General features: G+C 34.0%; 1 protein-coding gene across 8 annotated transcripts in view; it reads left to right on the top strand.

Annotated features, from left to right (window-relative positions):
* Window positions 1–16,589, top strand: part of LOC142342810 (sodium/potassium/calcium exchanger 5-like) — a 108,611-nt gene that overhangs the window by 80,846 nt on the left and 11,176 nt on the right. For 7 of the 8 annotated variants that reach the window (XM_075394398.1, XM_075394393.1, XM_075394397.1 and 4 more), the window contains 3 exons: window positions 6,355–6,391; window positions 11,168–11,239; window positions 13,692–14,102. In XM_075394398.1, coding sequence (XP_075250513.1) covers window positions 6,355–6,391; window positions 11,168–11,239; window positions 13,692–14,102 — 520 coding nt within the window. The remainder of the gene's footprint in view (window positions 1–6,354; window positions 6,392–11,167; window positions 11,240–13,691; window positions 14,103–16,589) is intronic. The other variant, XM_075394399.1, reaches the window with a different exon arrangement.

Raw genomic sequence — 16,589 nt, 5'->3', positions numbered from 1 at the left:
ACTCCTTGAAAAATACGAAATTCGAAAAAAATCTTTTCAATTGCAAATTCTAGGCGGGACGAGCTTTTTAATAATATCACTCACATTTCTCTACGATGAATATATCGATCTGCTAAAAATGACTGAACAAAAAACCATTTGAGTATATAGTTCCTTCCCCCACAAGTGAGGTCGGAACAATGATGAAAATTTACAAAAGCTGAATTTCCAGAGCTCAAAATGTTTAAGTAGGCTAATACTGACAAAGGAAATCAACTCTACCAGTTGAGACAACACTTCAGCTATTGCATACGGAGTTTTGCAAAAAAAAGGATATTCACATCAAATATTGCATGAAGCCTGATTTAAATGTCTGTCCATTTTTTTCATATTCAGCATGAACTTTTATATGACTTTATGAATGAAAATTTGTAAACATTTATTTTGAGGTAAAATAACTTCCCGAAAGAATTGAAAAATCGAAGCACTTCGAAGCTTATTTATTTTCTATAAATTCTCGTTGTAGTTTTTTGTAAAAGTTGACAAAATTGACTTATTTAATTTTCCTTCTGTGCGCACCAACTGTTTTTTTATGATTCTAACTCTGTCGTGTACTTTTAAATTGCAGAAATATAATCTAAAACCCTATACTATTCTTTCTCGCGAGCTAGGATAGCCTTTTTTCTCTCAGGCGTCAAAATTGATACGGTTCACCTGTGCTCCCAGGTTCTGACCCAAGCAGTAGTGCATTGATAGTTTTTATTCCACTATTTCGTTGATATTTTTCCCACCCTTACATTCCACTTTCCCGCCTTTATTTGTAATGAAACTAATAAAAGTCTAAAAAAAATGTAAGTTCTAAACTTTTTTCTACTACTTTCCGCATTACTTTTGAGGTGAATGCTGGGCTTCCGAAGCGTTCATGTGGAGCTGAATTCTTACGTACTTCTAAATTATATGAGGCTTTTCGTTTTGCAGCCTTGATTACACAATTCTGTAATGTGTTGTGGATAAAGGTGCAAAATATGAGCCAAATTTATTGTTTCTGTTCGGAGTGTATATCTTTCTGCGTTCAGTAGTTTAATCTGCTTCAAACAAGCTTTGAAATCGAATCTCTATTTACCGCCTTTTTATGCCTTTTTGTTGCTGAAATGATTTCGTCTGCAATTATTTCAAATGCGAAGATTGATCAAAGATTTTTAAGGACCTCTGCGTGATTTGACGGTTAATCAAACTTCTTGCGTCTCTTGAAATTTATTGCCTCAAAATGTGAGAGAATGCAACCCGATATATAAACAATTTGTAGGATTATGAGTCTTCCGCCTTTAATCACATTGACAGCTACCAAAAAATCAACTTATGGTTTTATGCTGACGTTAATCGCTTAGCTTTATCGTAAAAATAAGGGATTTGCAGAATAACAAAGGCTTTGTATATACAAAATGACTTTTAAGGTTTGCGTTTATTAAAATGAAAGAACCTTTCATTGGTCGATGAAGCACATTATTTTTAGTCTTACTTAAGTATACTGTCTCATGAAGCTCTCTAATGAATTTTCTAAAAAAAACTATCAACTCTTCTGTTTGATGATAGAATGAAAACATGCAAAGGTGTTTTTGGCCAGTAGTTTTTTTTTGTATAATTATGGTAAGTACGTTTTAAGTCAGCAAATCAGTTACGGCGTTTGGGCGCCGCTCCTTCAGTTCAGCCATTAAACTATACAGTAAATTTTTGTGCCACGTCGTATGCTGGTATCTAGGTAAAAACTTTTTCGTAAGTTTAGAAAATTTTTCTTCAGTTAACCATTTTTCCGCAATTTTGAAAATATACCAGTGGTTGTCAAATAAAGTTAAAAAACGGATACAAAGTTCTTTGCGATCCTGTTGAATACAAAACAATAAATACATCGTTTTAATTTCTAACGACTGAGAAAAGGTATCTCGTACTTATGTATAACAATTTTAACAAAAAATGAAAATCTCACTTCTTACACTTGAAATCTTTTATGCTTTGCACGCTAAGTAAACCTTGGTAGTCCTTCATAACGATTGAAAGATATTTTTGTTTGAAAAATTCTTCCAATCATTTGCAGCAAATTCGCTGTAAAGTAGCGTTGCTAAGTTTTCATTCTAGTTTTTATTATAAACAACGAGTTCCCCATACCTCTGAAGCTTGTTTTAGCAAACAAATACAAAATTTGTCACTCAGATCCAAAAAATCAATGAAAAAAATATCCATTCAAAAAAATTTGGTCAAAATGATTATTGGCTTATTTAATCAGTCTAAATTTCTGTAAGAAATCGGTTGAAATAAAATTCAGCTCGAATAATTTTCAATTGACTTTTCTCACTTGAATCACTGCAAACATTGTCAAAGCTCAGTCACAGTCAAATGATTTTTTATTAGCTGAGGTAACAATTATTTGAGGTTAAATAAGTTCAATCAAAATTACTTGAGACGTTGCTGCTTTTAGTTCATCTAGAAATATTGTAGACTTTTATCTCCCAAAAACGCTCTTCTAAATTTGTGAAAAACATTGTTTGATTTTGATTTTGTCAACTGTTAGAGTTTGAACTTTTGTTAGAGCATACGCTCTAATAAGTAAGATGTGATCATAAGATGGAGCTTGAAATGATAGCTCAATATAAGAGAGCAATGTAAGACTTTTGCGGTATGAGCCGGTTGTCTCAGTTGAGAGTACAGGATTGAAATCATTTAGGAGATTGTGGGTCGAAATCCACATAAGTCCCAAACTTTTCTCTCACGAATTAATATAACGAGTAAAGAAAGGCTCTAATAGGTTATGGGCTCTAATAGGTTATGGTCTCAAATAGCATGACGCATTAATCAAAAGTTGAAAGTGAGGAGGTATGATGTACAATTTAAGTTCCGGCATTGTATTCCGAATTTTGGCCGTGATGTTAGTTCTTGATCGCTGTTTGGAAATTGCCGAATTTCATCAATTGGCATTTGTTTGACATTAACTTGTGCTCGTAAACTTTTTACAATTCAAAGAGTTTGAATTGTATTGGGGCGCTGTGTTTTTTTTAAGATGTGTTCACAAATTTTTCAATGACTTTGATCTTTCAAAACGGTATAAACAGGTAAAGCCCAGCGGGCATTAAGTTTCATTAGAGACCCAAAGTGAGCTTCAGCAGTCCTTCAAGTGCTCAGAGTGGTGCACTTGAAGGACTAATTAAAGGTTAAAAGGTCATTTTTAGGAACTTTTGGGCTGAAAATGTTGCATTTTTTCTTGTTTTCTGATTTTTTGATTTTTTTTGTTTTAGTCTTACGTTGAAGTTTTTGCAAAATGATGAAGGTCTTTTGCGAGACAAAATAACTTGTTATGACCATTTTATGAGCTATATTTTTTGGTACTACAAATACAAACATGCAAAATGATACTAATTTTTGAAATTTTTTTTCAGGTTTGAAAATTTTTGTCATTTGAGTTTTTCCAGCTTCAAGGACAAAGAAATGTCCTTTGTGGTTTGACAATAGAGCACTGCATGATTTCTAGTAATAATGGATTGGTTTTCAACTTTTTAATGTCTCGAAATTTGGCATTTTTTTTATATAAATTTGCAATTTTTTCAAGGTTTCCTAAATTTTTTGTCAGTTTTTGATATTTGTCCATCCTCAAGTGCCAAAAAACCAATTCTACGGTCTGATTAAGGGTTACTGACTGGTTGCTGATTTCGATGGGTTTGTAATCAACAATTTAGCTTATCGAATTTTAGAAATTTTCAAAAATTTGCAATATTTTCAAGTTTTTTAAAACATTTGTCTTATATTCAGGTTTTCTTGCCTCAGTAGCCTGCTAACCTCATCCAGTGTTTTGATAATATGTTATAAGATAGCTGATAGGGGGCAAATGAATGGTTTTCAACATTTTAATAGAACGAATTTCTATATTTTGAAACTTGAGAATTTTTCTAAAAATTATTGTCTATCGATCTTTGAGCCAATTCTTTCTTTAATGCTTGGAAATGGGTTAATGGATAGCCTCTAGAGACACAAAAATGATTCTGAAGACATTAATATCACATTTTTCAGCATTTTTTAAATTTTGCAATTGATTTCATTTTTTTAAATTTTTCGGTTTGAGTTATTAAATTTTTCGGTTTGAGTTAATCGATTTTCAAGGGCCAATGAATTTTTTCAGGTCATGCAGATATAATACTCTACCGATTTCAGAAACAAAAATTGGTCTTGAACAAATTTTTGAAACATGTATTTATAAAGGGATGAAATTTTGCCTAAGGGAAAAAGCTTCAAGAGTTTTAGTAATGAGTATATTTTTGTTAAGTTTGTTTGATTAATTTAGGTTCTCAATTTTTTGAGATGATTTTGTTTGTGTTTTGGCTGGCTTTGTTCGATTGATCTGCTGGTCAGGTAGAGTACTTTTAAGTTTTTCATTCAATTCTTTGAATTGTATTTCAGGACTTGCCCTGCAATGTTTTTTTGTTTTTTGTCACGTGTTTTTATAGCTTATCAAACGTCATAATCTTTAGTTAGATTTCGTGATGATTAATAGTCGACAAGGTGCATATACAGAATGAAGTTCTATATGTATTTTACGCCAGTTCTGAGTTTGCAAAGTGTAAAACTGTCAATAGCTAGAATATTGTTTTGTTGTCCTATTGGTTTTTGCGACTCCAAGATGAGTATTGGTCCTCTGCAGCTTTTTATAAGCTGATACAGATATGTTTATGATTTGAACTTTGAACATTGATTGATGTTCTTCTTTTCCCAAAATTTACCTTTGTGTTCCAATTTTACCATATCATTAGGTACAGTAGTTAGAAATCTCTCTGTTAATTAGGTAATGTTCAAGGTGAAAAAGTTCGTTATAGAAGTTTTGATTTCTGGACAGTGGTAAAAATCAGAATAGCTTTGTCTGCATCTCTCGAAGTTTTTCTCGTAGTATTAGACAATATTTTGAAGATTTTGGGTGACTGGTTGTTTAAGCTTTATTTGCACGTCTTGAATATTCAGACGTTTTCGGCATTCTACGGGGTTACATTTTTTATGTGGTATTGATTAACTGATTAATTTTTTTTACCAGTTTACCAATTTCGATAGACTATTTTTTTCCATTAGGCGATCAATTCACAAAGTGATTCACCCCTATAATTATAATATCTTTCATAAATCGACGACTAAGAAATCTGATTGTGGTCAAAAACTACCTTTTTATCACAATTATCTTGATCACATATATATGCACAGGTTTTGCGAAACATTAACTGTCTGAGCAACATATTTTGAAAATGATCACAACTACATGTAAATAAGGCGCAATTCGATTTCACTGCTGTGATCAGAGGTCTGCTTATCGTTTGCATTGGAAAGAATTTCACTCGGGGCACAATTCGGAGACGGATTGACCAAACTTTATCACGTCTGTTTAGAGCCCCGCCCCTGCTGAGAGGAAAGCTAAACCAGGTCTGGGGTCTGAAACCCCGACAGAAATATTTTCAGTGCGTCTGTGGTCGCTAAAACGATCTGTGAACATTAACACCAAATTGAGCATACGTATTTTGCAAATCGTCTCAATCGCCCAAATGTGAAAAATCGTATTCAGTTTAACTTTAATTTTGGGTTCACAGATCCTACTGAGCCCCGATTGAAAGTTTATTCCAAACTGATTAAATAATTGAGAGGTCATTTCCGATAAATCCTTCAAAAATCCGATGAAATTAAAAAGTCCAAAACGTGGCTTATCTTGTCATGAATAACTTATCTACTCACAGGAGTTGTTGATAAGGATCGGCGTATTTTCGTTTTTCTGTTCAGTTTAAATCCTAATTACGTTAACACAGATCGAAACTTGATAGAAAAAAGGCAGAACAGGAAACGGGGGAATTGTTTGCTTCATTGGACAACTGCAAGCCTTGCACTTCGCTATGGACTGCTTGAAAATCAAACGAACGCGAATGATTAAATGTGCCTAGCAATTTGACAGAAACCATTATTTAGGATTAAAACGCTCCGCTTTGAAACACTTTCAGAAAAAAGAGGGCAAAACTGTGCTATGCTTCGAGGCACAACAATGTTGCAAAATGTAACGGGAATTGGGTGAAATTGGCACAATTTAAGAGGAAGCCACGCTTGATTGAAAGTTGTGAGCAAGTTACAATTGTACAATTTGAGCACACAGTTTTGCGGGGGTAAATTCGGGGGGATTAGACCTCCAAAGTCGCCCGAAGAGGGTGGGATTTGGAGCATGTTCGAAAGGGTTATTATTTGTGCGTTCAATATAGTTGAGTAAATGTGGGAAAGGGTAGGGAATAATAAGGCAAGTGGGGACAATAATTGAAGTGGTTATGAGTTTGTTTCTATTAATTGGAATGGACTTTGTTTGTGTTTCAGTTGCACCAAAGTAGTACCACAACAAACTGCAGCTGCCGTAAGTCAACTTTTCCCACTTTCTCACTCCGAACTCTTCTCATAAGCCATTCCTCACCCCATATTCCTACTTAATCCCCCTCTCTTTCATTCCTTGCTCCTTTTCCACGTACCTCAAAATTTTAATAAATCCATAAACAGAAACACAAAAGTTGCAATTATTAAATTCTGAACCCCCTCCCCCTCTCGCCCGATTTTCTACCCCATTGCCTGGCTGCTGCCTTCCCGTCGCCTGGTTGTGCCTAATAAATGAGGAATTCAATATAGAAATTTTCCCTTTAGTTGACAAAATGTGTGGCCAATTGAGACAAAATAAGTCAAAATGAAGTCGAAACTTAGTAAATGAAATGTCAAAAACCCGTCTTTGGCTAATTCTCGCGTTTCCATCAGTCAAAATGGAATATAAAAAGTTGATCATAATTTCTTCAGTAGACAATAGTGCATGTAATTTTTAATCATATGGAAATAAAAAATCGTTGTGAAACAATTATTTACAATTGAGCACAAAAGTAACCGTTCAATGCAAAAAATTATACCTGATAAGCTGCTTGTTAGAATTTTTACTACTATTCTGGCATCCGTTTCCCCTACAAATCTGTTTGACTTGATCATGAAGCCTTTGAAATCGCAATACAAATGCTTTGTTAAGATGCAAGAGATTAGTTCAACTTGAACTGATTCTACGCTAGACTCTATTTGCTTCTGATTTCTGAAAACTGTCAGTCAAACTTTGTCTATTTTTTTCGTAAGTACTCTTGTCAAGTATCTAAAAATTATGATATTTTTAAACTTCCATCGATTCTCAATTGATTCATTTAAATGTCAAGAGAACGCATATCGGAATAATAGTGACAATGTTCACCAAAAACAGATCTCACGATGTAATTTTGCGATTTGACCATTTACTCTTTGCTTCTGAGTGTAGAAAAGCAGACTTTTTTTTGCTGTAATATGATTGACAAAAATGACAAATTTGCAGGGCCCTGAAATGATATTGAGCATCTTTTTCTTTGAGCCAAGATGCAGTTATAAATTTATAACTGCATCTTGGCTCAAAGAAAAAGATGCTCAATATCATTTCAGGGCCCTGCAAATTTGTCATTTTTTTTTCAATAATATTACAGCAAAATGTCTTTTCTACACTTTGGTTTGCTCCAAAATCTTTTTTTAATAATATCTGCCACTGTGCGAAGATTTGAAAATTCTGCCATTTCATCCCCTGCCCGTTAATATTTGATTTTTTTTAAAAAACAATATGAAGGCGAAATGTATGGAAATTGTAAAAATTCGAAAAAGTTCATAGACACCTTTATATTCGTTTTTTTAAAAAAAAATCATTCCCGTCCTACTAAAGCTATAAAAAAATGGCACTTCTGGCTGCCAAAGTAAGCAGAGAGAAAAACGTTAAAGGTTAACCTTTAACGTTTTTCTCTCTGCTTACTTTGGCAGCCAGAACTGCCATTTTTTGTTATAGCTTTAGTAGGACGGGAATGATTTTTTTTTAAAAAAAAAACGATATTAAAAAAAGGTTTTGGAGCAAACCAATATCTTGTAATTGCAAGAGTAAATTAAAGTAAGATGCAATCATATTAATTTAACCACCAAAAGACCGGACAACCTTCTGAGAAATAACTGCAACTTCCACATACTAGCAACTATTTATTTTCATTTAGAACCCCAATTTTTAAAAAACAGTTTGCTATTTGATAATCCGGAGCATATATTTAACTGTTAGTTTTTTATTCAGCCTTTTTTCTTTTGTAACTGAAAGTTTGGTCGCCAGAAATAGTATTTCAACCAATAATAGCATTTTTAGTCGCTATCGCTATTTCCTGACGCAACTGCGTTAGCTCAAAATTATCATTTTTTTCAAAACTGTCATTGTTTTCAAAGCTGTACAATAATGTTTAAAAGAACTTTTCTCGAACTTTAAATAGTGTTACTTGGTTTGGACGATCAGGCAACATCTAGGAAAAATCCAAGTCTTTGTAAATGCTGTTGAAAGAGTTAAACTCCAATGCTATTGCAGATCGAAAATCGAGGTCACTGCTAGTTCAATCAATCCAAATTTTCAAATTTTTGGAGTGCTGCAAAATTTAAACTAAAATTAAAAACTATAATAAATTTTTTCACAGTTGTTGAAAGACTACTTTTTTTATTTCGACCCACCTAAGGGGGGAAGAACTATATAATCAAGTGCTTTTTTGTTCAATCAATTTTCGTCGATCGATATAATCATCGTACAGGATTGTGAGTGTCAAGCGTAGCATTTCAAATTTAAAAGATTGACTTGCATTTGCTTTTTCAAGGAGTTACGGAGGTTTAAAGACTTGTGAACGTTAGCCTAACTTCCACTGTTTTGTTCACATTTTTCGTAATTTTTGCTTAAATTTTGACCAATTCTTGCTAAAATATGATAAAAGTGTCAACTATAGTCTAATTGGTTCTACGTATAAACACAGAAGAGAGTTCATGAATTGCTTGAACCATTTGTTTGTGCAAATTTTTCAGCTCAATTTCCCAAAAAAATGCATTTTTTTTCATAAAAAATAGCATCAAGTTTGACTATTTGGCCCACGTTCTCCCGTTTGACCAGTGGTGCATACCTAAACACTGCTGATACAATCTTCATTTTCTTGGATATTGGCCTCCTGTTCCCGTATTGGCCTCCCTATTGGATAATTGTACCTCCTGTTCCCGAGAAACTATTCTGGAAATAACATTTTTGAGGTTTTTCGCTAATTTAAACAGATATTCACCAAAAAAATGCATAGTTTTTTTTGATATTTTAAAAATTTCGTTTGCCCGAAATACCGATTACTGAAAGTGTAGCACACTTGCGCTTTAACAGCCGCGCAGCGAGAGCAAGGCCAATTTTAGTTTCATCGTTGAGTTGTGCGACAAAAAATATTCGGTTTTAAATTTTGGGTATGTGTTTTTAAAATAATTATTGGTAACATTTCTTAGTTTTCTGGTTTTAAAGGAGAAGCAGCAAGAGTTAGGCTAGTAAAGGTCTTGCTACGAAAATTAAGAAGTCAAAATAAATCGGATTGCATTGGGGTGCCGCATATAAATCTTCGAAATACTTTTGCCTCTTTGTTCTTTATGTTAGTTGAAGACGAGAATTTTTTCAAATCAAACCTCAATTATTGACAAGTCTAAATTACGTTCAAGGAGAGCCCAATAAAAAAATTAAACAACAATCTCAGCAAAAAGCATATGTCACTTTGCCCTCAACACCGTTTGCATAACTTTGTCGTTTGACTTTGTCTCACTAACTACATGTACAGTTGGCTTCCAAAGCAGTTACATTTTTAACAACTCACCAATTTTTAGTTGAAGCTTATTGTTGTAATGTCTTAAGATTTAAACAAATGGTTTTTTTCAGAATTGCCATTTTCGATTTATTTTTGCCACTTTTCAGCATTGTCTCAATAACGCGAGAGAACTCAATCATTTTCAAAAAATTTTAAATTGAAGTTTTTTTGCTGCTATATTATTGAAATAATTGACTTTTGGCGTTGATACTACAAATATTCTCATATTGTTTTCGACAATTTCTTTTTTTAGAGATTCTCTTTTGCTGTGTAGTCTGATCATCATATTGCTGAAAAGTCGCATATCACATTTAATGGCGTAGATTTAATGGCGGTTGATGATTTTCATTGTTTTTAATGAATAGATTTTGATTTTATAGGTTTCGACACGGTTTGCTCGCAAAAAAGAAATGGTTTCTGTTTTTTTTTGTTTAATTGTTATATTTGTAGTTGTATAGGATTCTAGATAATGACAGGTCCCAATGGTTTTTTTGAAGGCAAGGATGAAGCCATTGATTGATTTCAGATGATAGCTAATTGCTTTCCTTACTTTGAATTTTGTTTTTAGATAGTGTAAACGTTTTTCTAACTTTACTTTTTTTGCTTTCTGTCTACTGGTTAATTATTCTCAATAAAGACAGTTACCAATTAGAAATAGAGATTTGGTCGTAAGAAATGCTTGTTTTTCGTTTGATTTTGCTGTTTGTCTAGTCTCTTAAGTTCCTTATTGGCAAATATTATGGGCCCTCTTTTGAGTTTTATCTTCATTTGTATAGCGGTTAGAGCAAAAACGATTTTCTAAATGGATAAAACAATTAATTTTGGACAATAGGTGATTTTTGTAAAATTCTTATTTCCTCCTCATTTTGTGGACAGTTAAATAAAAAAACATTATTGGGCGGGATTGGAATATTATGTGCAAACGCTCATTACCGATCCTGCTTGTTCATTAGAGCTGCAAACAAATGACGCGATTATACTTTTCCCAGAGAATGTTTCGACTAAACGTGCAATTTTTTCCCTTTCTAGGAACACGACAATGTCCTTGTATGTTGTGAAGTTTTTTGCTTGTTCATTCTTTTGAGTATCGAGTTTGTTTTGTCGTGCAACAATCCAAACGTCTGTCACTCGAAAAAGCGTGGCATTTCATCAAAATTTGTTTCTTAGAAAAAAAATCAAATATTTTGGTTATAGCAGATGTTCAACGAAAATACTGACTTGTGCACTGCAAATTCGATAATTTTGATAGATTTTTCAAATGCATTTTCTGCGTCGCATTCTGGTCACATCCAGCTAATTTTGAATCTCTCAACAAACTTGGGTGTATCATTTCAGATTTACCAATGGTTGATTAAAAAAAAGAAAGTATGGGAGCTGGTTCCGTCCCTACACCCCCGCAAAGAAGGAGGCAGAAATGGTTTTGAAATATGTTTGACTATTTCTATTTGTTTGTGTTTTAGGCGGAAGACAACGCGAGCAAAAGCGATGACCAAGACAGGAAGTTCAAGCACACTGCACAACTTAACGGACTGGTAAATAAATAAACTTTGTATGCTAACTTCCGTTGAGCGTGTTTGTTTGCCAAATGACTGAGAGTTAGTCATGTGTTCTCAAGTTTCACAGACGAACAGTTTAATAGGTCACTAAATTACTTTGAAGCAGATTTAAGCGGTCATCAAGTCTCGGTTTGAACTTAGAATTGTTGTGATATAAAACAGCGTTCTTCTTGAACTGATCGCGATGTTTTAGTTTGATGTTTTAATTAGTGCAGTTGTCAAATTTAGTTCTGGAACTCAAGGAAGGGAGAGGGAATTCGAAGCTACTATTTTAAAGAGAAAATCATGTGTTGTTCTACGGGAAACACCACACTTGTAATAGTGAGTCGTCTCTACGGACGAACGACCGGACCTGCTTAAATTTTTATCGAGTACTTTTTATTAATATATGAATGTTTTCTCTATTACTGATCCAAAAATCAGCTGTACTTTCCGGCAAATAGATCCACTAAGGGTTCACATTTCGACTTTTTCACAGCAAAAAAGCTTCTTTTTTCTTTGAACTTACTTGTTTGGAAATGAGAATGGTAGATAGTTTTGATTTTCTTTTGAAAAATCTCGAAATTTAAAAGAGTTTTAAATGTTTCTGTTATTCTGATCCCTTATTCTTTGTCCTTTCTCGTAAAGCATAGCATGATTTGCATTTGATCAATAATGAAAGAATTAGGTGACTTGCGAATAAGAAATGATTTATTTTTCCAATTCGATCGTTTGCTTGCATGGTTTGAATATCCCCTAGTCGATACCGAATGGTTACCTTGCAGGAATCTGTCAGATTCGAACAGATAGATGGTTACAATGTCTGATAGAAAAAAGATAATCTTGCAAGGTTCTGCCAGAAAAGGGGTTTATCTGGCAGAATCTGCCAGAAGAATGGCTATCTTGTAAGATTTTGACAATAAAAATGGTTATCTTGCAAGATTTTGATAAAAGAAAAAGAGTTCGTTTCGGCTGAGCTGCATTTCAATTGGTTAATAATATCTATTCTGCTCAGATTATTTTCTCGGAAAATTATTTGCAGTAGAGTTCTAAAATTCGTTAATCTTAAATCAATTTAAAGTGCGATAGTTGAAATGCTCCGTTAATTCGTTTTCAAATGCATACTTAAATTACGTATCATTGATTGTTAAGATGTTAATTGCTCTCAAATGAAGTTTGTAGCAATTACATTAGTCCTGCTGGTCTTTTTTGCGATTTTTTTTACTACAAATTTTTGTCTGATCGTTTTTCTTCTGTGACCATTTGACTACTCGTCCTACAATATTAATTTCTTCTAAGATATCTATTGAGCAAACAGATGGATTAAACGGATACCACAGTAAAATTATTTTCAGAAAACCAACCAAAAAATAGAGTGAGTTAATATTAAAGTAAATTAGTTTATAATGTTTAAGAAAAATTGAGTCAGTGAAGCTACCACTAAACTTTTTCCTTGTTTTGGTTTTTTTTGCAAAAGTTCTTCTCGATGTGGTGCTTAATTTTTTTTAATCTAGTGGAAATTATTTGAAAAAGATTTTAATATACCATTATTGGAAAATTTAAAAAATTTAAGTTTTCCAAACAAAACAACTGATGATTTTTTTTCATTGTTTTGTGTTTCATAAGTTCAGATTTTTACATTTTTTTTCAAAAAAGGCTGTTTGAATTTGTTATTTTTTCTCATTGAATTAGAACATCAGAAAAATGCAATGGTTTGAAAATGCCTTAAAAAAATTTCTTGGGCCAAAACTCAAGCAGGTTTTTTTAAGTTAAAAAATAATGATTTTTCACTGGTATTTTAATTTCGAAGTCGGTTTACAGTAAATGTTTCACTGTTCGCCTTTTTCAAATTTCTTAAATTCATTGAACTGAATTTTGACAAAACTACAACCTTTTTTTATGACAAAATTTTCAATCATTCGTTTTTCTTCTTCAAGTATGTTATAGAAACATTTTCAGTAACAATTTTTGGAAAAGAGTGGTACTAGTTTGACTTTCTGGTGAAGTGTTTTATAACTCCACTGCTCAACTTGACTAATTGAAATCGAATTTTTTTAAATCAATTTTTCAAACTCAACTTTGTTTATCGCGTTGATCGACATAATTCCTTTCCTAATTTTCATCCAATACTGGTATTCGCTATATTCTTGCAAAACTCACTCTCGGAAATAAATTGAGCAGCAACCGAGGTACTAAACTACGTAACTATATTGTTCATGACTCGCTGGGAAGCTATTCATAGATACTATTGAACAGAAATCTTTGCTTTGTTGTCTTTTCTTTTCAGCAGAATTCAGGTATAGTCCGTACACCAGGAATTTTGATCACGTTTCGACTAATTAACTACATGTTATGCATTATGTGTTTTGTTTGATTGCGTCTGTGAACATACGCAACGAAGAAGTTAGTTAAGTTGTTCCTTTTGAGACGATAATGTTGTTTGGAACAGATCCGAAAAATGAGCGTCGCCTCTTCTACTAGCCAGTCAGTGAAATACAAACCAACAGTCGCGCCCCTCGCAATCGAGGAGGTATCCGAAGTCTTTGAAGAGGAACAGGGCGATATGCTACACCCTGATGACCTCCCGGATGGACATGCAGCTCCTGGAAATGTTGGGGGTAACGGGTACATCTTCGTTGACGGGAACCCGGTGGATATGAGTGGTAAAGAAGACTTGTCGGGTAGTGCCAGCGCGTTGCCGGGAGCAGGTGGTGGGGGTAGTGGTGCGGGTTCTGAGATCGTTTTTGCCGGGGGCTCGCTTAATAACTGGTACTATGCTGCCACTCCCTCTACTAACAGACATAGAACTGATTCGGTCAATTGTTCACAGGGAACTCGAAAAAGCAGCAGCACCAGCCAGGTAAGAGCACACACAGACAGACATACCTAAACTCAACCAGTCAACACATACTGAGTGACGTCACTTTGTCACTTAACGGTGATTACATCATCAAACAGGTCACCAAAGTTCACAGAAGTTTACAAGACGTTTTCAGTCGAATTTTTTGAATTTAAATTAGTTAATGCATTGGTGGTGGTGTTTTACATTTCTATTATTTATGGAAATCATAAAATTAAGCTTTCAATAAATTATTTTTATAGGACCGAGTTTTAGAGAACAATAACTTGAAATGAGCAAAATAGTCCTCCAACTGGTATAGGACCCCTAATAAAAATTCTGATCAATAGAGTGCTATATATGCTTAGCAAATGCCCATAACTTTGATCATATTGGGAATTTATCTCACTAATTGAATTTCAATACAGATCAATTCAAGACTGCTCGACAAATTGACCCAAATTTGGTTATATCCAAGGTGAGACTTGTGGAGCGGAAATCAATGTAAGAATCCAGGTATCTCAGCCTGTTATCACTTGCGTAGCCCAAATCCCTTTATGGGGCCACTGGGAAGGGGGGCTTGTTTGATTATGGGTTAGATCAAATAGCGTGTTTTGGAGGCCGCTCCTTTGACTCTCAGTTTGACAATTTTAAGACTTCGGCCGGGTTCTAAAGTTGATTGAAAACGTCTTGAAGTTCCTGCGGGGTAAGCTTCGTGTTTGAAAGATATGTTTGAATTGTTACAAATTTGTCTAATTCTGCTCTAATGCAGGCCTAATCAACCCTTTTCCGCCACTTTCTATCAAGTCACTTTTTATAAACAAATACTCAAAATAACAATTCGTCCAAACTTTTCTGATTAGTTTAACCTCTTGTTCAGAAAGAACACTTTGCGTCGGTCGAGCACAGCAAGGCGCATAATAATCATTGTAATCTCTTCACACGTTTATGATACCACACTGAAATTCGCACATGTGTTCAATCAAAAATAGGTCAACATTTTGGTGGCAGTGAATTGCTGGTTCGTTAATCCCCACAGTCAAATTTGGTTCATGGTCAACTATGTAATAAATAATAATAAAATTACAAGACATTATAAATGTGCAGGCATGGCGTGAAAGAAATGTTTGGCTGAGAAACAAGAACTCGAAAAATTCCAACCTGTATGCAAAGCAAAACATGATTATTTTATTTGTTAATGATTTGGCTGTATAATTTCATTTTGTTAAAAATGTGATAACTTAATCTTGAAATCAAGAAGTAAGCATGGCAAAATGTTGTTATATACCTGACCAGCCGAAGATTGCAAACCGACAATTTCCATTTGAAAGAGGAAACGACGAATACTGTACATTATACAAATAAAGCCTTGCTATTTTTTTTCTTCGATTTTTATGCCTGCGAGGAAATCTTAGTTTTTTGGAGGTTTTTTTCTCCTGCTCATACCACTTTTCAGTTGCTTGTATGTGCGTGGTGTCATTTGTTACACTCGAAAGCTGTGAGTTTTTAACCATATTGCGTGATTAGGCTTTGATGATAAATGACATATCGCTCTCTAATTGACTCAATATTAGAGTTAAAGTCATCTAAGGTTATTCAAATTTTTTAGGTCAATAAAAAGATTCCTGTATAAAGACTTTAAAAAAGCGACGTGACCTGAACAAAAACATCCCGGGTCATCGATCATACAACTTGCTTGGATTTCGTACTAGGTCATATATGATTCTTAGTAATCGTACTAGATCATATATGATGATGATGATGGCGAGGGCTTATCCACTCTTTCCAAACCCAAGAGTGGTTGTTGATCGTCAGAAGGCTTGACAGAAAAGTTGAGTCTTCAGCAACTTTTTGAATTCTTCCAGAGTTTCTGCCATTCGAATGTACGCAGGCAATTCATTCCATTCCTTGGCTCCTTGGAACCTGAAACATCTGCGAGCAGATTCTGAAGTACAATTCGGTAGCCTAAAAAGCCTCTGTCTGGAAGGGCATGCCGAATTCACATTTCTTTCGAAAAGTTCCTGCAAGTAAATAGGAGCGATGGCTCGGTCAACATTGAACATAATGCATAATAACTTGAAAGTAATCCATTGTTTAATGGGAAGCCAGTGTAACTTTTTCAGAGCTGAATTCGAAGACGAGAACTTTGATAAACCGAAAATGAACTTTGCAGCTGAATTTTGGACTTTTTAAAGTTTTTGAATGAACTGCTTATCCAGTCTAGTATATATAATATTGCAATAATGCAAGCATGGTAAAATGAAGCACGATACCAGTTCTTTGCGTTGTTTAATATCAATGAACCTTTTAACAGCATACAATTTACGCAATTGAATAAAACACTGTTGGCAGATTTTGTTGATCTGTTTTTCTAAGGTCAGGTTTCTGCCCAAGTGTATTCCCAAAATTTTCACAGAATTTTCTGCCCAAAATTTTCTGCCCAAGTGTATTCCCACAAATTTTCACTTTTTATCAGTAGTTCAGTTCAATACAATATATGATTTGTAT

Source organism: Convolutriloba macropyga, chromosome 7 (genome assembly GCF_964194025.1).
Source record: "Convolutriloba macropyga chromosome 7, txConMacr16.3, whole genome shotgun sequence".
Classification (NCBI taxonomy): domain Eukaryota; kingdom Metazoa; phylum Xenacoelomorpha; order Acoela; family Convolutidae; genus Convolutriloba; species Convolutriloba macropyga.
Note: the sequence above shows the minus strand (reverse complement) of the source record. Positions and strands in the feature narration are given on the sequence as shown.